General features: G+C 37.7%; 1 protein-coding gene across 1 annotated transcript in view; it reads left to right on the forward strand.

Moving 5' to 3' along the window:
* LOC114653321 (sodium/potassium-transporting ATPase subunit beta-1-interacting protein 3) overlaps positions 1-24719 on the forward strand; it is a 604448-nt gene that overhangs the window by 313314 nt on the left and 266415 nt on the right. Inside the window, exon 3 of the mRNA XM_028803568.2 lies at positions 7046-7126. Within this exon, the coding sequence (XP_028659401.1) occupies positions 7046-7126 (81 nt within the window). The remainder of the gene's footprint in view (positions 1-7045; positions 7127-24719) is intronic.

Below are 24719 nucleotides of genomic sequence, written 5' to 3' on the forward strand. Positions count from 1 at the left end.
TCAAATTAATATCCACATGAATTCCCAGACTCAGGGGTTCCTGCAGGACATTATACAAATCATCACACTCCCTCCACCAACTTCTTCCCGTAGTGCATCCTGACTGTAAGCAGCCTAGAAAGCCTTGCCATTTTGGAAAGTCTCAGACCCAGTTGTATGTCTGTAACGATTTGGCCCTAATCATTGTCAATCAGGTCTACACACTTGCTCTCATCTTCTTCTTTCAACATGTCAGTTGTGAGTACCTAATGTCAGATAGCCATCTAATATATTCTCGACCTTGACTATGCACTGTTGTCATGAGATAGTCAATGTCATTCACTTCATATGGGAGTGGTTGTAATGCTTTGGCTCATCCGTGTCTGATAAATTACAAGGCCACAAACAGGGATGAGCGACACACTTGGAAAGCAGACTGAGATTATGAAATGCCAGTACAGTAGAATCACAACCATTTAGAGTAGCCAACAATGTAACTTAAAGATTGAATAAATTAAGATGCAAATGAGAAAAGATGGGGTTTTACATCGTATTGGAATATAATCACTGAAGCAGCTCTATGTACAGAACTAGAGAGAGAGTAAATCAGCATTCAGTGAGATGTTGTTTGGAAAAAATTAAAAAATGTATGACATGTTGTCACAAAAACAGTCACAAGACATCAAAAAAGTTTGGGGCAGCCACCTGTGTATTATGCCTTGGCTTCAAATGGGTGATTTTGCTTGAGTTCTTTACAGGTCTGAGTCCAAAAAAGAACTGATTTGCGTTTGAAAATATGGCGGCTTTAAAGGCCGGGACAGGAATTGGCATTACTGGGACCAGAACTGGAATTGATGTCATCAGGACCGGACGTGGCATCATCCATAGCGCCGGACCCAGAAGTACTGTATTTGGGACTGGAAGTGGCGTCATCAATGGTGCTGGTATTGGAAGTGATGTCATCAATGGTGCCAGAACCTAGCGGGATTTCCCATTGATGGTCTGCAAAGGATTGAGAGAGAAAGACATTGCAGCTCGCCACCCCCTGGTCTGGCGTGGTACTTCAATTATTTAGACCCATTAGCTGTCTCCCAATCGCACATGTGTCACAATGTTTATTAGTTTCTTCCGATAAAATACATTCAGGATCAACAAACATAATAATGGACACACCTTCCCACCATAGCATAGTATTTCTCCTGTGATTAATTTTGTTGCAAAGCATTCATTTATATGACTAACAATTACAGTCAGCTTCACATGATAAGAAATTGTTACCCTGGTGGAAAATGATATCAGCTTGTGTATAAGGTGATATTGTAGAGTGGTTTTTATTTTTTATTCATTAAGTTTTCTTTGGAAAGCTTATAAGCTGTGACAGTCACATTGTTTTTCAGACCAGGGGAAAGTGTATGTATAAATGAGCAGGACACCATGTCCTCTCTTATCTCATATGAAGATTCAGAGGACATTCTAAAGAACTTGTTACAATTTTCTCTTGTTTCCTCTAACAAACTTCTGATCCCCAAGTATTAAAGTATAATACAATCATTATAGAAATACAATAAGTATATACATATAAATATATATTGTAGCACCTAGTGCCATAATGGATTCTTTTCATGGCTATTTTAGGTGGCTCACTATTATTGAAAGGACCACTCACCTTTGCTGCACCAAATGAAATTCTTGCCTTGTTACAGGCACCCCTGCCACCCATTGTATTGGTGTCTCATCCCTAGCTAATGCAACTTATCAGCACCTTTACACAGCCTTTCCTTCAAAGTCACTGTCCCCAGCAACCAATTTCTTGAAATGACAAACAACTCTTTGAAGCAGTGGGGTGGTCTTTATTTCTGCTATGGTGATGTGGCCAGTGTTGAAAGTATATTAGCAGGAGTCTGGAGTGCTTTATTGTGTGGCACAACATGCTGTTTTTCTTCTCTGAACTGACACTAATAAAACACTTTCAGGTCTGGATCTCCTCTTTGAGATTCTCCCTCCGCTGCTGCGCTATTATGCCGTGCAACCTGTCTTCTCCTTTACCTGGACAGTTTGATCACCAGCCCTGCTTCACATGGCTCACCTCGGGTCAGTGGCAACTTGATCAGCCACACTTATTGCAGTTCCATAAGCCAGAAGCTCAGGCTGTGCCATGGAGATGGAGAAGTGTTGGTGGAGCTGCAGAGGTAGCAGTCTCTAAGCTGCATTCCTCCCTGTACTGATACTACAATCAGCACTTCAGATCCCAAATTCACTAAAAACAGGTTCATTGTGGTCTCCCATGGTACTCTGCTAAATGGAATTGTAGGTCTTATCCTTGTCCCACTCCTGACACCAATGTAGCACCTGTGCCGAATGGCAGACTGGATTTTCTGCTCTTAACATGAAACTTTTTGGTGGCTTGCTATCCTTTAAGGGACTGTCTGACATTGCTGCACTAGATGGATTTCTTTTTGCAACATTGCAGGCTTGCCATTTTTACAGGTGCCCCTGCCGCAATGATAGAATGCCAGCTCGTACAATAGGTGAGTCGTACCTGGCTGATGGATGCAACCTGTCAGTACACAAGGCATCAGAAAAGTGTAGGGAGCCATGGGCAAATAAATTTAATTATCGAGATGTCTGAAAGAATTTGAAGTTCAGGTTGTGGTGACATTGTTGTGTCTTGTTCCTGTGCTGGTTCAGTAATGATGAAGGCCTCCTAGATCAGTGCAAATTTATGCGTACGAAAATGGTGGACATGAAGGCAGTTCTTGTGTTGACATAATGGATCTTTGGAGTCTTAGATGAGGATGGTGTCATGATCTGCCTTATGCATCTGTTCTTTCTAAATAATTCCTTAGGTTTTAAAAATATTTGAAAAATCATTTTGGGGGTTTTAGAGGCCAAGAAATCCAGTGGTAAAGTTTGTTTATTGTTTTAACATGTTTTTAACAATGCAAAAAATGAAATACATTATTCTGTGTTGCTGTCTTGTTTTTCTTATGGGTGCCATCATTTTAAGACATTTGTTTAAGATGGTTGTTAAGTCATAAGGTAAACTGGAAGCTTGAGGCATGTGACATTTCTAGGTCAAAGGTATAAAGGTTGCACTTCCTGGATATAACTTAAATCCATAGCTTAATTTTCTTTGAGTTTTTAAATTGATTTCAGATTATGAACATTTTCTGTTTTTTGACTACATCCTTCTGTTTATGTCTTGCCTCAGTTTATGAAGTATTTTACTGGTTTTCTACTGTGTTGCTGTGCCCATTAACTAAGATTTTGGTTTCTCGTTCTGAGCTTGTTTCTTTGACTTTCAATCTCCCAGTTCTGCCAACTTAAACCTTGGTTATATTATATTAACTCCTATCTCCTGACTCCATTCTCATTTCAGGCTACTGCCATTTATTTGAGTATGTACAGGTTTGAAGTGGAGGGCAGTTATACTGTTGTATAATTCTCAAAACTGTATACCTCTCAAATTGGACATCATAAAAGAAAGACTAACCTTGTATGACCATATACATGAATATATAAACAGGTTACCACTCTATACAATAGAGCCTCACTTTATATAATAGATATGTTAAAAAATATCACATATAGTGGAAATACACTTATAGTGAACTTTCCTTTGACAGACCCTTACACTGCCCCTAAAATATCAGCAAACAGGGTTTAACCTGTACCCAACAGTATATACAGTACTTATGCACATACTATATTTATGTGAATTTCCCCTTGGGATTAATAAAGTATCTATCTATCTATCTATCTATCTATCTATCTATCTATCTATCTATCTATCTATCTATCTATCTATCTATCTATCTATCTATCTATCTATCTATCTATCTATCTATCTATCTATCTATCTATCTATCTATCTATCTATCTATCTATCGTAGGTAATGTCTGCATTTGGTTTCAATTTCATACAGCCAGAGATAGAACATAGCATTGTTTCACAAATCAACAACAATTACATGCAGCAAGAAAGACAGGAAAGTTACATGTGTCGTGTGATGTGAGACTGGTGAGAACATGAAGGTTCTGCATCTCATATTTCCTCATACCACCCTGTCCAACAGTGTGAAAGAGAGTGAGATTACAGCAGTTGCAGCAGCATCAACACAACCCCCTTCTTCTCGCACTGCCACACACTAGGCTGACAGCGTCAGAATAAGAGTATGGAAATGATATATATATGCAGAGAGAGAGAAAAAAGAAATATTGCAGTAGGAAAGGCACATGTTAGTGTGAGAGTATTACAGCCACTAAGGGGGCACTCTGCCATGTTTGTGTGCTGAATATCAGAGAAATGGTAATTTGAAAGAATATGACTAGACATATGTCATGAGATATGGCATGTCATGATCACCAGAACATTAGAGAAAAAGGGCCAAGCAAGTGCCAGGAATGCCTGGCCCTCGATTAAGACAGAGAAATACATGAGAGAGACTTGCTGAACGGTCCTCACATGGTCTAGAATTCGAAATGCACCTATTGAACAATGGTGACTGTTAGCAAACCACTCAGTGGCACCCAATCTGATAATTGGCTACAAAATATTAGATATTAGAATTCAGCTTTCCCTGCATCTGACATTTTTGGTATGTTAAGCTTATCTGACATGGTAGGACTTCATAAATTCAGGACAGAGAAAGTACTGTTGGTAAAAGTCCACTAGTTTATTGTTAGTTTGTAAGTTGCTTGTACCATATATTTATTTTAGGGAGATAAAATTGGTAAATTGTGATCAAAACAGGATTTAATTAAACAAATCCTGCATGGGTTACTGATTTTCAAGATCAACATTATTATCAATGGAATCTGGTCACTGCAATACTGTCCACTTGGATTGTCTTCTACAGTAACAGATACGTCCATAATTTCACTTTTAAAAGTATGAAAAGAAACTAAAGATTTATACTAGAACTGCTGACATACAGATTAATTCCATCTGTGTCCTGAAAAATTCAATAAACTGTCCATAACTGGCATGTAATGACCAGGGCTTATTAATTTCAGTGAGACTCAATGTTTGCAGTAGCTTCATTATTGCAGATAATGAGGAATAAATGAACAATAATTTCCATTTAGCGTATATAATTTAATTTTCAATAAGGGAATTTAAAATTTAGCATTTATAAATAGCAAACTAAAATAATAAAAAAAATGATTAGTTAATATTTTGAGCCAGACCATACCATTAAAGGTGGCACATAGGCTCAATGGTTAAGTGCTTTTATCAGATCCTGGATTCTCTGTGTGGGTTTTTCTTCTTCTATTTTAGAATTCACCTTCATCCCCAAGCTAAATGGTGATCTTTGAATGATTGTGGCTGTGACCAGTGACAGACTGACACCTCCATTCAAGGTTGATGCCTGCCTTGTGTTTGATGCTGCTGAGATATGTGCTCACTTAAACAGAACCTTACTCAGAATAAGGAGGTTGGAAATGCATGTATAAGGCAATTACTGTAACTCAGATTCAGTTAAAAAGACTGGTAAATGTGTTATAGTATCCTGTCATTGAATTTTGATGTCCTGAAATTTCCATTATACAGAATATCTAAAAATTAAAAGGAATCCCTGTATTTGTACTCGTCTGAAACATCTTCTCATGTTTACAGTATTGTTTACCGTAGCAATGAACATCAACAAGGAAAGAAACCAAACTGTTGGCATATAATGAGACCTGCATTCTGGTACAGTAAGAGACAATACTTTGTGTTAAATAAATAAAGAAAGAAATATTAGAAAATTAAATAAATACACATCTGATGTCACATCTTTCTTACATGGTAACACTTGGTCATCCAACTCCTTTTACAGTCTTACCTCTTCCCATCACATGGTCCACAATGAGGTTTTCTTGCTTCAGTGTTCTCAACTGCAGGTGTTTTGTTCCACTCTTTTGACATCAGGAGTGGCAGTTGACAGAGTAAAAATACACAAGCTAAAATAACCACTCTCATGGTAAAATTGGCGGAGTAAACTAATTTGTAGTTGAAGCCACATACAATGTTTCACTGTTTTAAGACAGACAAGATTTGTAAATTAGTCAGTGCTTTTCAATGGGCAATTTAAATTTTCAAAAATGTGTACAGCACACTGTATTCAAGACATTTAAAAAAAATTGAACTGTCGTTACAAATTTCCGTGAAGAATTAAGAGTGAAAAATTTCAAAAAATCAGTCCATTGGAAGATAAGGTGGTTTCTCGGAAAGACAGATGCGCAGATAGACCAACTGACAGATATGCCCTATTGGAGTAGCTATTTTTCACATTATATGCAAGTGCACCTAATGATAGATAGATAGATAGATAGATAGATAGATAGATAGATAGATAGATAGATAGATAGATAGATAGATAGATAGATAGATAGATAGATAGATAGATAGATAGATTACCGTGTTAAGATATACTGAATTCAGGTAATGTCAAAACATTTCTTTAAGGCCAGAAATCCGAAATAACTATAAAATAAATGCATTTTACACCATCTTATCAAAACATTCTGATAACATCTGATTTCAGTTCTGAAGGCACCATGGCCTTCAATTATTGTAAAATTTTAATTGAAGAAGCCGTTATGTTCAGGTTTTATATTTTAAAATTGGAAGCTTCGGTAGCTCAAATGTAATTTTTATTTTTTGTATAAGTAGGATGGTATGTAATTATGTAATTAATCTGCTGTTTCTTGCATTTACAAATTTAGTTCAGGCCTGTCTTGCCTACTACAGAGTTCATTTACATTGACTTGTCTTTTGTAAGATAAATACAATGAAATGCTGTCTGCGCTGCCAGTACAGAACTGATTGGGGAATCCTTGAACTTGTTTAGAGAAAAAGTCTTACAGAAGTCAATAAAGGAAGCGAACATGGAATAGTAATTGGAATTTGCCACAGTCCACTGGGAAAGGATGGGGAAGAGTACTCAGCATATTCTGTTGCCGTTTCGGTTTAATGCCTCCCAGTGGAGCTTGAGCTATTGATGTTATTTTTAATAGATTTTTTTTTCTCATTTATGCCAGACTTCACTTTTTTATTTTTTTTCTCATGTTTTTTTCCTAGTATTCTGTCTGGACAGTCTTGTGGGTGGCCTGGAATGTGTTCATTATCTGCTTCTATCTTGAAGTTGGAGGCCTTTCAAAGGTATGTCCGCTTATTCATTTTTTTTTTTTTTTTGCCTGAAGAACAGGATAATGACATGAAGAAAATACTGTATATATCACATGATATTGATCAGAAATGACTGCTTCCATGGATTGTTACAAAATTGTATGTAATGCTTCACTTTTATTTTTATTACTGTAATAATTCAGGAAGCAGTAAATACAAAGCATAGAAATGCCATTGGCGTGTTTGTAATACAGGGGATAGTATGCAGGCTTTTTTCAGTTTCAATTGTTTGTAAAAGGCTAAAATTACAAAGAACCTGGAGAAAAAACTTTCAATGGCATTAAACAAGGATTTCCATGCACTAAAAAGCAGTACTCATGTTTAAATAAGGGCCTGTTACATAGAATGTGATGGTAACAGTCAAGATTTAATTGATTTGTGGACAAGTGCACGTGTTCCATTGCTTTGTCTGCTAAGTGAATATGGAATATGTTTTTGTCTAAATTAAAACTGATATACATGTCTTTAGATGGCAATGGGTGTGACAGTTATTGGAATTCAGACTCGACTGAGAATGTTTTGAGTCTAATATCTGTCATAAATTAAATCAGTAATAAAAATGAACACTTAACAAAAATAAACGTGTGTATATTAGCCGTAATAAACAGATTTTTAGGCAAATAGAGTAAAAATGGTTACATTTTGCAAAGAGCCAAGCAAAAATAGATCTATTTGTGACATAAGAAAATAGTGTAAATTAATATAAAAATACTACGGTGGGCTGGCGCTGAGCCCAGTTTTTTTTTTTTGTTCTTTATTTCGCCTTATACAATTTCTTGTATTAGGAATTTGGTAGTTTTCGCATACCCCTTGGGGTCAGAGCGCAGGGTCAGCCATTGTACAGCGCCCCTGGAGCAATTACAGGTTAAGGGCCTTGCTCAAGGGCTCAGCAGAGCAGTGGCCTTTTGGCAGTGATGGGGATTCGAACCGGCAACCTTCGGGATACCAGCACAGATCCTTAGCCTCAGAGCCACCACTCCGCCCCTTGCGGCCTGTGTTAGCTGGGATTGGCTCCAGCAGACCCCCGTGACCCTGTAATTAGGATTTAGCAGGTTGAATAATGGAGGGATGGATGGAATATAAAAATATTTGTGTAGTATATCTAAATCTTAGAAGAACTTTCTTGCTGAGTGTTTTGGACGGACCTCAGCATGAAGCCACACTTAGTGAACAGAGAGAAACACAAAAATGAGCGTAAACCTCTGTGTCTCTTTTTGTATTATAATTTTAATACTTTTTAAGAAATGTCTATATAATTTACCAGCAGATGATATTCAAATGGTAGAAAGTAGCTTTGCTCGTCATTAATTAATACATTCATATTTCACACAAAGGAAATGGAATGTGAGAACTCGTAAACGTTATTTCAGATATTTTAACAGCCATTATATTATATTATATTATATTATATTATATTATATTATATTATATTATATTATATTATATTAATCAATTTTTGAATCCCTTAGTCCAGATAAAAATTTTAAAGACAGAAACCAACTCTGGAAGGAGCTTGAGCCCCTCACAGGACACACTCAGGCATATATCCACAATTGGGCCAATGTAGAATTGTGTGTTAACCTAATTCTGTAGTTGTGGCTTTTTTAAATGGAGAGAATTCTACACAGACATGTGGAGAATATACAATCTACACAGTGTAGGTGCCAGAAAGGAAGGATATCCTTCCTTTATCTCGGCCAGGAGGTAATAATGGAAGGACTGGGCAAATGGGCTTACCAGGAGCAGATAATTTCAACCTCACAACACAGCAGTGTTCCTCAGGGTTGAACCTGGATAGAACACATGCAGGATGGCATGGGAATTAGAGTCTGGTAATGCAGCCCTGTCAACATCTTTGGGGACCACCAGAGCGCACTCCCAATGGAGGCTGCCCTGGTTTCCACATGACCCAGATCTGCTCCAGATCACTTGGACAGGAGGTCGGAAACAGTTCCTGGGTCGACTCTAAAAGAGAGCTTGCTCCCTCATTTAAATGAGACACAGTCAGGAGGCAGTGGGTAACACTCCTTGAGGAGAAAGGAGAGAAATATAAATGGAGCATTTTTGGTGGTTTTTATTATGAAGAAGGTGTTTTGTTGATTAAATGTCCTTTATTTGAACCTGGAATTCTGTTATGTATTACTATGTATTATTGTGTATTACTGTGTCTGTGGTTTGGGACTAAGTGGCAGCCCCTTGTGGTTACACCAGATAAAGACCAGATTGAGATTTTAGAGCTGGGAGCAAGTAACAATAATCTCTATACAATATGCTTCCTAAATGCTGTAATTATAATATAATATAATATAATATAATATAATATAATATAATATAATATAATATAATATAATATAATATAGTGTGGCATGCAGAGGTAATGCTACTGCCTTACGACAAAGAGATTAGGTTTAAGTCCCAGGTGCTACCTGCATAGAGTTTGCATGTTCTCCCTGTGTGGATTTCCTCCAGGAGCTTTGGTTTCCTACCACAGTCCAAAGACCTGCAAATAAGGTGAATTAGTGGTGTTATATTTACCCCCGATACATGTATGTGTGTGTGTGTGTTCACCCTGTGATGGACTGGCACACTGTCTAGGGATTATTCCTGCTTTGCACCAAATGCTTGCTAGGATGAGCTCCAGCATCCTCATGACCATGCTCTTTACAAAGCAGGTTTACAGGATGGATGGAAGGATTATGTTGTGTTTGTGTTCTTCCAAATTAAAGATGTGATGCTGTACTTACTGAAAGCAAAGTAAAATGACTTATTAAAGGTTACAAGGCATTCTGGATATTCAATTAATTGAGTTGCTGAACTAAAAATATTAAAAAGGATTTAAGACTGCAAACAAATTCTCACCACTAAACTACTGCACTATACCTGACCCACCACCCACACCGCTCCAGAGCTTATAGTTTTTCATGAAAAGACAAGAAAACTGAGGTTGTGTTTATATAGGGCTAAAGGCTAAAAATCATTCACTATAAGTTACCAATGTGTAAGGGTTATGCTCAATGTTTAACTTCTAAAACAATGTCAGCAGTGTATATATGATGATAATGATGACTAGATATTTATTTTATCCAGCACTTCTGTGTCTGTAGGCAGCCCTGTAGCAAAACTAGCTTCTGAATGACATTCCGCTGCTCCACGCTGCACAAAGCTCACTTTTTCATAAAGATGCATGACATGTTTGGTCAACAGAGGAGAGGGATTTTTTTTTTGTCAAAGTGCATTTCCTTGACAGTATTTTTTTATTGAAGTATTTTCTTAGAATTAAACAATAAAGAAACCATTTGTCTGTTCTTTCCTTTATATGTCAACTGCAGGTTGGCCAACTATGTGTCCAGGAGAAATGAAAGTTTATTTTATGTTTCCTTGATCCTCACTGTGTATTTATTATCAGTTTTCTGATGCCTGATTGAGCTTTAAGGACTAACATAGGCCATTGATGCTGCAGTCTTGAATGTTAATCCAAAATGAATGAAGATGTATCATTTCCCAGGATATTAATTATTCTAACCCATTTGCCTTTTAATTCAGACAAACGAGTTTCCCCGTTTGACCGTCCTTTGTCATATAGATCAATAAGGCACATGAGAAGTCATTGAAAATTGCCTTCTTCACACTGGGGAGATTTTATGATCAAGTTTATTTCATAAGCTCAACAGTGGGGACCAAAAAAAAAACACATTTTGTTACACCTAATAAAAACAGCAAAATACAGTCTGCTAAACATTACCAAAAAAACCTGTGTCTTTTATAAATCTTACTTAAATGTAAAAAATTGCATGAAATAGAGGTGCTAAAAATGTCTCATGACTTAAAACAAATGAAAGCACTGTAAACAACATAATTAAAATTAATTAAATAATTTTGAAAGTTCATTTATTTTTTTACAATGCAGAAATCATTTTTTAAAATCATTTGGATGTATTCTTATTTTTGTCAACAACAGATACAGAAAAAATACAGTTTTTAATTTCTGCCAGTATGTTGTATAAAAATGTGCTTTTTCTTTCTAATGTTATTTATGATGTGTTTTTCATGTTTTTCTATTTTAATAAATGCACTTCAGTGCTAACAGTGGAATATTTAGCAAACAGAGCAAAATTAACTATGTGAAAATTAAAGGATAAAAATGCCTCTTATCGGATAATAAATAATGTGTCTATCTGCTAACAAATGTATTGCAAATTTTCTGCCATGCGTTAATTGGTGTGCACTTCCTGCAATTTGAAGTTTCAGCGTCATTTTGTAAATACATTTAATCCAGAAATATTAATGTATGAATGTGTGCAGAAAATGTGGAAGGTATTTTACAGCTTCTTATTTTTTGTGGATTTTACAATGTTCTCATTGTCAGTACGTTTTGTTACTTTTCTTTATCCATTCATCCATTATGTGAGTAGTTGCTCATCTAGCAAGAGCTTGCCATAGTCCACATCATCACCAGGTTGGTACAAAGAAACAGTCTGGGCCTAGAAGACAATGTTTTGAGAAAATGGGGCCACCCTGGTAGGATGAGCAGTCCTACAATGCCAGTGTGGGGATATAGAAACCACTAGGCACACAAGCCCTACCTGTGTGCTGAGTGTCCTGGAAGTGCAACCCAAAAAGAGGTCCAGAAAATGTGGGAGAGAGGAAAAGAAGCAGCCTGCATGGATGTTCCCCTTAGGATGCATGCAGGAGGTTGATTCTGCAGTAGCTAGGTTTTGCAGACCACTTCCAGAAGAGATAATATTTGGGCAAGGGGCTGATCATATTTCCTAAATACACATAAATGCACACAAGGTCAGTTTACAAATGCCAACTAACTACTTTTGGGATGATAGCTGGAAAACACCCATACGAATATTAGACAAGTTTTAAACTCCACACAGTGCTTGAGCTTGGAATCAAACTCAGATTCATTGAGTTGTAAGACAAAGATATAGCAGTACTACTTAAAGGACACCAAATTCCATCAGTCCTCGGAATAACTTCACCACTAGATAACCTTTGCTTTTCAGGCAGGGGCTGCTGAAAGGACAACAAGGAAAGCCTTGGATTTAAAAGGAGTCTTTTAGAGGCTAGGAAATTCTAACACTTTTTCATCTGTTCATTTCCAGATCTTTTGTGTTAACTTGTTCATTTGGTTACTATTTCACCACCTTGTCAGGGATTATGGTCACTTCCAGGATCAGGGTATACTTCATCCAAGATCTTCATTGGTTTGTGAGTGTTTTGTATGTATAGGTTTTTACCTCTGCTAGGAGCACCACCACCTTCACCACCAAATTTCAACAGACAAGACTGATTTATACTTGATGTGTCTGTGCTGGTTGCAAGAGCCATGCATCAGAAATGACATGAGATGTGGAGACATACCTTCTAGGGAGTTTTCACTGTATGTTGTGCACTTAATTTTTCCTGACTAAACAAGAATGCAAACACATATACAAAATAGCGAATTTCGAGGAGGGCCTGGTGACAGAACTAAGGTGATGTAGGTACCTGTATGACTGGAAAGATGCTGACAAATTTATGGAAGATATGAGTTTATAGTTCATGACTACAATGCAAAGAATGACTACCAGCCTCTCATACAATCCAACCGGGCATGCGTGAGTGCCAGAATGATGAATGAACAGCTGAATATGACACAAAAAGTCATCAAAGAAGGCTTTGCAAAGATATTTTATCATGTGGATCATGCATCCGCTTAAGAAGAATATTATACTTGTCCTTCCTTTAACAGTTCTCGTGAATGGGTGTGAAACTCCACTTTATCCTCTGTTTTCCTGTTAAAGCCAATAATAACAGGCACAACTCTTCTACCATCAGCAGAGTCTCATCAAGGCTAACCATCTATCACTGAACAAAATGTACACAATTCATTTCCTCTGCCGTGGAATTGTTAGGTATGACACATGGATCAGACACTGCTACCTACTTCCTAGGAGAATATTGACATGTCAATCAAATGAGCCACCACAAGTATAAACGGTTTTGGTTGTTGACAACGCTCACACTTTGCATCGTGGTTTGTGCACAAGCTAAACATGGTAAGTTTAAATAGGATTTTAGACACCATACAGTAAAACAAAAATATACATGTGTTTGGAAAGGCACTTGTTCATCATCATTATCCACATCTGGTAACTGGACTGTGTTTGTGTGTCTTAGTTATTGGTCAGTTGTGTCTCTGTCACCCGGGTTTAATCGAGTGAGTTATTGCATATTTAAGTTGTATGTTTGCTTTTGTTAATCATTACTTAAAACTTTCATCTGGATTTTACATAACCTCAGTGTGAACTGTCTCAGTGAACTAGCATGTGTGTGGCAAGCCAGGCTCGTTGGCACCCTTAATAAAATAAATAAATCATTTTTTATATAATGTGAATCTGAGTGCCCCACAGCCACTACGGAGGCACTGAACACTGCATTACTGTATCATCATCTTCATTCTGTTTTTACCCATCCTAATATACAGTAATTGTATATGTTTTGTTTAGCTAATGCCTAGAAAAAACACTTACTGTATAAAATGTAAATTAATCTTTGAATTATTTTAACACAGCTATGTTGCTCTGCAAACAAATTTGTTTGCAGATCCCCCTGTGGCTTTCCCTTTTGATCCAGACTATTATAACATTAACACTACAAATTATTACCCATGGCTATGCCAAGCAGAAGCTTACTTAGGGATTTTTTTATGCTTATGTTATAGAAATTTCTCATCCCAGCATAAATTATAAAAAATAATGCTGCAAAGAGTACCTGTGGTGGAATCTTCCTATTGCTCTCCATTTTAACGCTAACATCTCATTATTTATTAAGCATAGCCATTCCAGCTTGAAAATTGTAAAATGTATATTAATTTTTTTGACTGTTTCTTAATACTTCAGTATGGTTCCTCATTAAACTATAAATTATTCAAAATTTCTGCCAAAAGTAGAAAAAGGTGAATTTTCTTATATCCCTACAATATGTCGCAATATTATTATTTAAAATACCAAGCTATTCTGGTTTGTTATAAAAAGTACATTCACCTCTTTTGACTATATCCTATTACTCAATTTTAATATTGTTTGTATTTTTGATTTTACCTATGTTACTTTTAAGCTACTGTATAAAATGTGATTTTTTTACTCAGAAGCATTCCACCACCCATGCATGCATTCAGTTCAATGGCAAAATACCATCATGAGATAAAATTTCTGATCCCACTGGAATTTTCTTTATTCCACCTTGAAGAGTCATACAATGTGATGTGAAGTTCGTCTACATAGATAAATACACTCTGATTAAACAAAATAGCACACACTTATTTCTATGTGGTCATATCTTTATTGAATCTTGTTTAAATATTCAAGGTCATAAATAGAAAAGAGGATCTTCCTTTAGCATAAACAACCCTTGAACAAATGCTTCCAGTAGCCACTGATCAGACCTGCGCAAAGTTGAGGAGAAATGTTTGCCCATTTCTCTGTTTCTGGGATGTCTTACATGGTCGATGTTTTGGAACATTGAGCACAAAGGGCAGGCACTGCCGCTGGATGAGTGCAGATCAATTGCCTGACACATTCATTCATATCAAATCAAAGAACAAAGTGACTGCAGTGGAATGTGATTTTATTATGTTATATTTCAGATTCTTTTAATTGTTAATAAGGATTATAGACATTTTTGTGTTACATATTATAGCTGTATGTTTAAAACTGTAACTACTTAAACTTCTGATCTCAGTAATGCATTTTAGCTACCGTAAAACCACGATACCATGTATAGGACGTAGTGGATTTTTGACCCTAAAAACCATGGAAAATCCTGTGTACCTGTTTATAGGACGCATCCTGATTTTGAGTTACCGGGGTACTAATTACAAGCTGCTGCCGCCAGTGCCAGTGATTGTATCCATGCACTTGTGTTAGGCTGAAGTATCTCTGAACAACAGCAAAGAGCGATCAACATACTAGACGGCGAAAATGACGTATCGGTGACATGAATATTCAGAATAAAACAATTTCCAAACATTACAATAAGACATACAGGAGGATGTATAGTAAAATGAGCTTTCAAACGCCGTGTCATTGTCCAAAATCAATACAGTATTAGCGATGCTACACCTGAAAAATACTTTAATTTGAAATGGTGTGAAATGCCAGTGTGGGGGCAACGGCTAATTGCACGCGGACTGAGGCATACCCTGGTAGCTACAATTGCAGCACTGCTAACCGACTGTCGCTTGAAAACAAACCTTGAAATTCAAATTGGATTCAAACCACTCCTCTCTGTTCCCGTCACACAGCCATTGAAGGTGAAGGAGAGACACTGACACACGCGCACACGATCATAAAGTCCAATAACCCATTACGTAGTTTTAAAGATAGCTGTTCATTATTACCCAGTCAACATGGCGAAGACAACACGACAGAGCTATACTGCAAAGTTTAAACTGGAAGTGATCGTGTACGTGAAAGAACACGGAACCGGGCAGCTGAGCAGCAATTTGGTCCGACAGAATGCGTAATCAGAAAATGGAGAAAAGCCGAAAGTACCATCAAAGAAATGCGAAAACTAAAGAGGGCAAACAGAGGCTCGAAGGCTCACCACCCTAACCTGGAAAAGGCACTCATTAAATGGATTGAAGATACCCGTCGAGACTGCCTGGGAGTCAGCACCACTACCGTTTGTTTACAGGCTCTAAGATTGGCGAAATAGCAAAACATCATAGAATTCAAGGCGTCGATGAACTGGTGTCGGAGATTCTTTGGAAGAAATAAGCGTTCAATAAGACGAAGAACTACTATTAGTCAGCAACTACCCAGCGACCACGAGGAGTTATTAACGAAATTTCAAAGTTATGTCATCAAGATGCGTCAGAAATACAACTATGGCATGAGCTAGATTGGAAACACCGACCAAACTCCGTTGACATTCGACCTGCCATCCAAGAAAACAGTAAACATCAAAGGCGCAAGGACCATCACTATGCGATCGACTGGAAACGAAAAGAACCGTTTCACCGTGATGCTTGGGTGTATGGCTGATGGTGCAAAGTTACCACCGTACGTCGTCTTCAAGAGGAAAACCATGCCCAAAGACAAGTTCCCGAGTGGTGTGATAGTCAGGGTGCAAGAACAAGAATGGTTCAATGACAGCATATTGGACGACTGGCTGAAAACAGTATGGATGAAACGTGACGGTGGTCTAGGGAAACAACGATCGATGCTGGTGTTAGATGCCTTCTGATGCCATACAAAGGACAATGTTAAATCCAGATTGAAGCGACACAATACACACCTGGTCATCATCCCCAGCGGCATGACCAGTATTCTGCAACCGATAGATGCCGTCGTGAATAAGCCATTCAAAGCAGCACTAAAGAAAAAATGGGCTGAATGGTTGATTAATGGTGAACACACTTTCACCAAGGGCGGCAACATGAGGAAAGTCGACATGCCTACAATCTGCCAATGGATAGTAGACGCCTGGAAAGAATTGCCAATCAAGACCGTGGTGATGGGATTCAAGAAATGTTGTATCAGCAACATGTTAGACGGGACGGAAGACGACATTCTTTGGATGGACGACACTGACGACAATGACGATGACCAAAAGGAGGAAGAGCTGGACTATCATGATGACTGTATAGCACAACAGGAGTGGGATGCTTTGTTTAATGAGGACTGTGATGACGAGGATAAATATTGATGAATATGGTATTGTAATTTGAAATTTTTATAATAAATGTCTGATGTTATACAGTAATAAACTAGCCAACCAGCGGCGTAGCATACGCTGCATAATTATTTATTGATGACTGAACACTTCTTGAAAGACACAGTTGTCCAAATGGGGTGGGTTTGAGGATATTAATGTAAGAGAATGAAAAGATGGAACTCTGGAGAGCGCAACATACAATTGTCCGTGACTGAAAACTGGTTTTGACAGATTCAGGCATATGTTTTTGAAAGTTTGTCCCTGTGACTTACCGTATTACGTAATTGTCATTGCAAACGCCAATCTAACAGGAAATTGTCTGTGTGTAAAAGTAAAAGGCAAATTTGAATCTGATGGGGTCAGGGATATCCGGGGAATACGTTAAGGACAGTTTGTGAGGTATCAGCTGCAATAGTTTAACACTCCAGTACATTGTGGTGAATGCTGGTAACAGTCAGGTGGGCGGGCAGGCGGGCAAGCCATCAAAGTTTGTTGCGTTTGAGAATCGCTGTATGCAGCGTGTAAAACAGTTTGCAAGTGTGGCAGGAGAAGGGTACCGTAATCACGTTTGGGAATCGCTGTATGTAGCGTGTAAAACAGTTTGCGAGTGTGGCAGGAGGAGGGTTAGATTTGGCGGGCGGGTCTCTGTCGTGTCGTGCGTAGTGAATTGTTGGTGGGCGGGGCTCTGTGAATTATATATATAGATTTATAATTTTTGTAATAAAAGTATCCATGTATAGGACGCACCTGGGTTTTTAGGCCTACTTCTTAAGAAAAAAAATGCGTCCTATATGCGGGTATTTACGGTAAACAAGAAATGTATTACACATAGAAGTAATTTTTACAAAGATAGGACTTTTCTACAGTCAGAATAATAGGCAGATACCATTTGCAGACTAGCAAGATGAAAAGTTCAGAACTTTAAAAGGTAAATTGGTCACTTCCTGGAGTTTCCACATGTGTAAAAGCAAATGTCTATAACTATTAGTTCCTTTCAAGAATTCACACCTTGTGAGCATGTACTGATATGGTCTGTCAAAATGACATTGGTCAGAGAGGGGGTTGGGGTGTTCACTTCGGCCATGACAAGCTTTAAAAAATAAGCTTAAAGCGCAACTCTATTGAACAGAAGATCTAAGAAGGTGGAGAAGAAGGCAGAATCAAGAAGAACATGCCATGAGACCAGCAATGTAACTTTAAGAGACTCAAAGCCAGATGCATTAATTGTGGCGGCCAGCACTGTCTATGACAGCTACTGAAAGGTTCCAGGTTGTATTATTTGATTTGCCACACCCATTTACTTGTATTTGCTTTCACATTATGGCACATTAAGAATATTTAAGAATGTCAAAATCTGTAATGGCTGAATAAAAGGGTATTGTCTGCTGCCTTTGCTTGCCTTGTTTCTCTGTTTTGCTGTCTGGGTTATAGGAAAAAGAGTTGACGTCCTCTAATAGGTGAAGTGTAGCACAGTAGCAGTCAGTCCAGGGTGTAGTCAGATCCATAGGCCCAGCTATGAGTGTATTGTGACTGCTGGCTGTGTCTCCTACCAGGCCAGTTGAATGCAAGAATAAGAGAACAAGAGTAGATGTGGAGGACATATGTGGGTCTACATAACAGAGAATCTGGGCAAGGGGATTAAAGCATCTAATGTTTTCAGATAGGGTCACCCCAAAACCCTTCCATGGAAAAGCAATGACCAATCAACTAAAACTGCACATATCCCATTACTTAACCCAATTCAATTTATTAAATCATTCTGTGAAGTGAAACCATACAGTGCATTATTTTAAAATTTTTCTGTTTTAGGATGGCATAGACATTACCATGGTTCTTAGCTAGCGGGCTTATATGATGGGGTAGCTGAGAGTGGTTTTTTAGGGTAAATGACAGCACCTTGAATTAAATATGAGAGGTTAGGCATGGTTATACTGCTATTTACACTCACTGAGCAAGTTGTTAGGAACAGTGGCGCACCTGCTTATCCATGCAATTAGCTTGTCAGACAATCATGTGGCAGCAGCACAATGCTTAAATCACAGAGATACAGGTCAGAAACATAAGTTAGTATTCACATCAAAAACCCAAATGGGGAAAAATGTTATCTCTGTTTTTTTTTACTGTGCTATGATTGTTGGTGCCAGACGGGCTGGTTTGAGATAACCACTCTGTACAACTGTGATGAGCAGAAAAGCATCTCAGAATGCATAACACCTCGAACCTTGAGGTGGACAGGCTTAACAGCAGAACACCATGTTGAGTTCCATTTATGTCAGCAAAGAACAGAAAGCTAAGGCTGTGGGCAAAAGGCACACCAAAACTAGGGATTTGCAGACTGGAAAAAGATAGCCTGGTCTCTGATGTACAGTATATTAATTTCAGCTGATGTGAATGTAAGATGGGCGGCATGGTGGCGCAGTGGTAACGCTGCTGCCTCGCAGTTAGGAGACCCTGGTTCGCTTCCCGGGTCCTCCCTGCATGGAGTTTGCATGTTCTCCCCGTGTCTGCGTGGGTTTCCTCCGGGCACTCCGGTTTCCTCCCACAGTCCAAAGACATGCAGGTTAGGTGGATTGGCGATTCTAAATTGGCCCTAGTGTGTGCTTGGTGTGTGGGTGTGTTTGTGTGTGTCCTGCGGTGGGTTGGCACCCTGCCCGGGATTGGTTCCTGCCTCTGTTTTGGCTGGGATTAGCTCCAGCAGACCCCCGTGACCCTGTGTTCGGATTCAGCGGGTTGGAAACTGGATGGATGGATGAATGTAGGATTAGAATTTGGTGTCAACAGCATGAATCCAAGTACCCAACTTTCCCTGTGTTAACAGTCCCGGCTAGTGGTGGTGAACTAGTGGTGTGGGGGAAGCTTTGTTGGTACACTTTGGGCCTACCAATCAGTCATCACTTGAACCCTATGGTCTATTTGAGTATTGCTGCTGACTATGTACATCCTTTCATGACCATAATTGTTCCATCTTCAAATGGCTATCTCCAGTATGATTATGCACCATGTCTTAAAGTAGAAGTCGTCTCAAACTGTTTCCATGAACATGACAGTGAGTTTAGTGTTCTTCAGTGGTCATCCCAGCCACCAAATCTGAATCCAAAAGAAAACCTTTGGGATGTGATAGAGCTGGACATTCATGCTGTGACATCTGCAGGAACTGCATGATGCATTTGTGTCAACAAGAACCAGAACCTCAAAGAAATATTTTCCAACATCTTGTAGAATCCAGGGCATGAAGTACTGAAGCTGTTTTGAGAGCAAAATGAAGCTGTACTATGTATCAGTATAGTTTTCCTAATAACTAGCTCAGATAGTGTCTAGTCAAGGCCATTCATCTTTTGCTACTAATGGCTGCATCATTAGCTGGGCGTCTTGTTGCGTTAAAAAGCTCTCTCCGACTAGTCAATATGTGCATAACTTGCTATGCATAGTGGATTATGTATTCAGCCTAATACTCTTTAGTCAAAGAATAAAACAATGTGAAGATTTTCTTAGCCTTTTATCTTGTTAATGTTTTGTTTCATTAAATTCCTTAAGCACAACCAAAATAAACATTTTCTTCAAAGTGTTAGATGCCATTTTATACTAAAATCATTCTTAGTAACCAAGTATTAAAACTAAAAAAGACAAATTAGCATTTAAACTGTAATTTTAAGTTTGGCTTAAATTAGCTCCTTAAATGGCAGTTTGTATGGTTTGGAGAGGACGTGCTAAATATATGAATATTAATTATCTAATCGTTTTAAAAGCATTTGAACTAGTTTGTTAGATTCTGTCAGTCTTACCGTTATATTAGTCAGCTCCAGTGTGCCAAATCCTTTATCCCATTTAATTCAGTGTCTTTCTTTACAGTTTGAAGGTAGTAATTTTTAAGCTGTCTCTCACATTATATTTGAGATGTATAAATCTTTTGACAAGCAAAATAACCTGACAGCTCACATTAAACCATTTTTGTTGCTGGCTTCTTTGTTTCGCAGCTGGCATTTTAATTATACTTCACTGTTACATTTTGGGAGAGAAGTGTGCATTGCTCAGGCTCTACATTTTATGAATTTGAAAAGCAATGTCAGAATGTTGATAGTTAAGCAGTGCTACTTTTTAGCCAGTATATACTGTAGTCTGGTTAAGGCAGAGCCTTAAAGATTATTTAAATGGATCAGATAGAACTAAGTGTGAAGTTTAATTCTGTAGTTGTGGATGTTAATGATATTTTTGGGGTAGGGTGTCAGTTTTTTCAATAAGTTAGGGATTTCTGAAAACATTTGTCTATGTACAGAAAACATCTGGTCCAGTTTTTAGGTTTCATCACATGCTAGGCGAAATCCAACCAGGTTCAGATACTAGTTAGTGATGAGCAAAACAGGCAAGTGTCCATTCGTATATAGTTTCATGAAACTGACACTAACAATCCTCTCACAAGTGATTTCACACACAAAAATGAATAAATACAATTTTTTGCAGATTTTAAAATTTTTTACTGTCGTGAAACTATGGAGTTCCAAAGCACATCTACCAAAACACTTTCCAAAATTTTCCACTAGAAAGGGGAAAACACCATCAAAAATCCTGACCTCAAACCAAAAAGTTCCTTTCAAATCTTAATAAATTAAAAGATTTATTTTCCAAAAGCCTCTGCAATACACTAAAAGCATGAGGAATTGCCTGAAAAAGGCAAGGCTTTCCACAGTGAACAAAGTCCCAAAACAGAATCCAAAGGTGCTGGCCAAAACAGAGCAGGGATTCAAAATATCAGTAAACACAGTTCAAAAACAAAACCCAAAAGATGAAGTCAAAACACAGAAGACAAGGTCGAAATACCAGAAAATCAAGAAGCAAAAACACAAAGAACAGTAATCACAAGAAACACTCCACTTCCTAGCACCCTTGCAATGAACTGCCAGGAATTATGGGAGGCATTCCCTTACATAGGGTGGAGGGCCGTTCCTGGCAGTGATTGGCAAGTGGCCCCACCCCTTGGGGAGCCATCCACAACACACAAAGGACATAACCAGGGCTACATTCATTTATAAAAAAACAGACAGTAAATTGCACATAATAAACAAAATAAACATAAATACAAATAAATGACATGAAATTAGACATTTCAAACAAAAACATAATTGTGATCCCCAGCCAGGGAGAAAATGCTGGCTGAAGAGGTTGAGGATATGCTGAGGATATTCATCTTTAGGATTGCAGTTGCCAAGATTGTTACCATGATTGGCAAAGTTGGGGGTCAAACTATCAGAACATGTCTAATGGGTCAACAAAATGTCTTGATGTGACAGGAAATGAGTCAGATTTTTGAATTCCATTACAGATCTTTATTTAAATACTAACTGACAGATAGGAACTTGTGGAATTAAAGAATTTTAATACTTCCAGTCAACATCTTTCTTCTTGTGTCAATGCAAAATGCAATATTTTTTATGAATCTATTTGCTCAGCAAAACATCAAGTTTGCTGTAAATTCGATCATTGCACTCACCACTAATGCCAGTTCATTGCATCGCAAAGATGCTCACATACACTATGCTGATTACATCTAGCCATCCATCCTGCTTGTCTTTGGTTATGGCAGGAAGGTGAACTTGGACTTGTTCCACATGGCATCAAGCAGGCTATCATTTGAAGTCTCCAAATGTTGTGAGGTAGTAACGTTAACTAGAGCACCACTTAGGAAAAAGGAACAAAAATTTTTAAATTCAAGATAGGGAAGACTTAGCTAAATGAAATCACACAGAAAAGGATTTAGGGTTTTGGCTGATACAACATTCTCATTATCTATGCAGTATGCAGAAGCAAATATATTGTAGAAACTATTGAGTATAAATCAAAGTGTGCCAGTGAAAACTGAATCTGGAGGACTGTGTGCAGGTTGGACGATCAAAAGGCTAAAAAGGCACAGCAACCCCAAAAAATATACATAGGAGAGCAGCAAAGTGCAAAATTGGAATAAAAGTAACATGAGATATGCTATAGGAATCAAACCTCAAGCAGCAAAGACTGCATAGCAACCTAATCCAAGTGTTCAAAATTCCTAAAGGCATCAATAAATTTATCTAGCAGAATTCTTTTAGTTAAAATAGCAAACCATACAACTCAAGGACAATAGCTGACTTAAACAGAACTGCATTTAAGAAAGAAATCAGGAAGCAATTTGTTAAACAAAGAATCATGGGAATCTGGGGAAAAAAACAATGAATCTGAAACTTCAACAGCTTTAAAGAAGTATCTCGATGAGATATTTGGACAGCATACCTATTAGCAATCAAAACAAGCACAATGGATTGAAAGGTCTGTTATTTTTAATCATGTTTTATAAAATCAGCATTTGACATTGATCAGTGTAAATTCTATAAAGAGCCTTTTCTAGGAAACACTTTCCCAAAGGGGTGCAGTTTATACATACATAACAATATGAAACAGCAAACTACCCAGTCCCAGGTACATTGTGGACTGTTCAGATATTAAATCTAACTGCAGAAGCGTCGTCTAATTGAAATTAATTCAACAGAAAGGATGTGCTGCAGTCTGTAATAGCTACGATTTCACTGCTCACTCAAGGGGGTCCATTCTCGACAGTTCCATTCCAAGGTGTGCATCACATATACTAATAAAATTAATTTTATTTTTCATTCTAATAAATGTTGTAACTAACACTACAACGTAATAAAAGAAGTTTTAAATAGAAAAAAATAATGCTAAATAAAATGACATAGAGGAAATACTAATCACATTGGAGTCCATTGCTGTCACACAGAGGAAGACATCTGATGATATGATCATCATGGGTCTCAAATTTCTGTCCTGGAAGGCCAGGGTGCCCTTTTTGTTGCTATTAATGGAATTATTTACATGATTTATTGCAGCTCACATTCTATTATATGAATGAGGGCAGATCAATAGAATCTTTAATGGACATGATTGAGATTATTGTGTCATTCTTCTTGATTTCCTTTATTTTTTCCATTTACATTTTCATTATGAAGTTATAGTGTCGGTTTGTCTGTTGCCTCAGTATGTGGCATTTTGTATAGGATTTTCAATTGCCCTGCTAATTTTGTTAGTACATGCCCTGTTCATCATCGCTGAATATGCCCAACAAACTGTCTGGACAGATAAATATTGGTGTGTACTGTATACAGATGGATTGAATAACATTATTTTACGGAAAATATAAGAAACACAATAGAATGCATGGATGACAAAATGGACTTTATTAATAAGATTCAAAGATAGTAATCCAGGTACTACTCTCAGGCTTGCCAAAAACCAACACAAATCTTCATTTAAATAAGCAAGGAAGGAGAAGATTTGATATTTATATAAGTAGTTTCCTTATATCTCATCTTTGGAAACGTCAGTCTAGTAATTTACGGGAAGACTTTGATTAAATAAATTACACTAAGCTGGAGACTGCAGAAAGGCAATTCCTTACAGTCCCTGCTAAATGGCGTTTGACATGCCTTCTCTATACATTTTGAAGTCAACGAGTAACTGCAGGGGTCTCAAAGAGCACTGATTTTTGCAGAAGAGCTTGTTATAAAAGAATACATTTTCAGCAGGGAAAAGAAATTCCGCTTTGGGAAATTAGCACAGCTTTCTGATGTTTTAAGAGAGACTGGCCATTTTTACTCTTAAATTGCTTGGCTCGGAGGATTCCTTGCAGTTACCATTTTTATTTTTTATTTGTTTCAAATTATTTTTAATCTAGATACTTTTCCTGCCTTTAATTGAACATGTTGTTTAACTAGGTGGCTTGCTTCAGTGCTTCCTCTTTAGAGCTAGATATACACAACATGTTTTAATTATCTAAGCAATTTAGTTAGACATGAATTGCTGTCATAGCTTCAAGTGC

The sequence above is a fragment of the Erpetoichthys calabaricus genome, chromosome 6, assembly GCF_900747795.2.
Source record: "Erpetoichthys calabaricus chromosome 6, fErpCal1.3, whole genome shotgun sequence".
Classification (NCBI taxonomy): domain Eukaryota; kingdom Metazoa; phylum Chordata; class Cladistia; order Polypteriformes; family Polypteridae; genus Erpetoichthys; species Erpetoichthys calabaricus.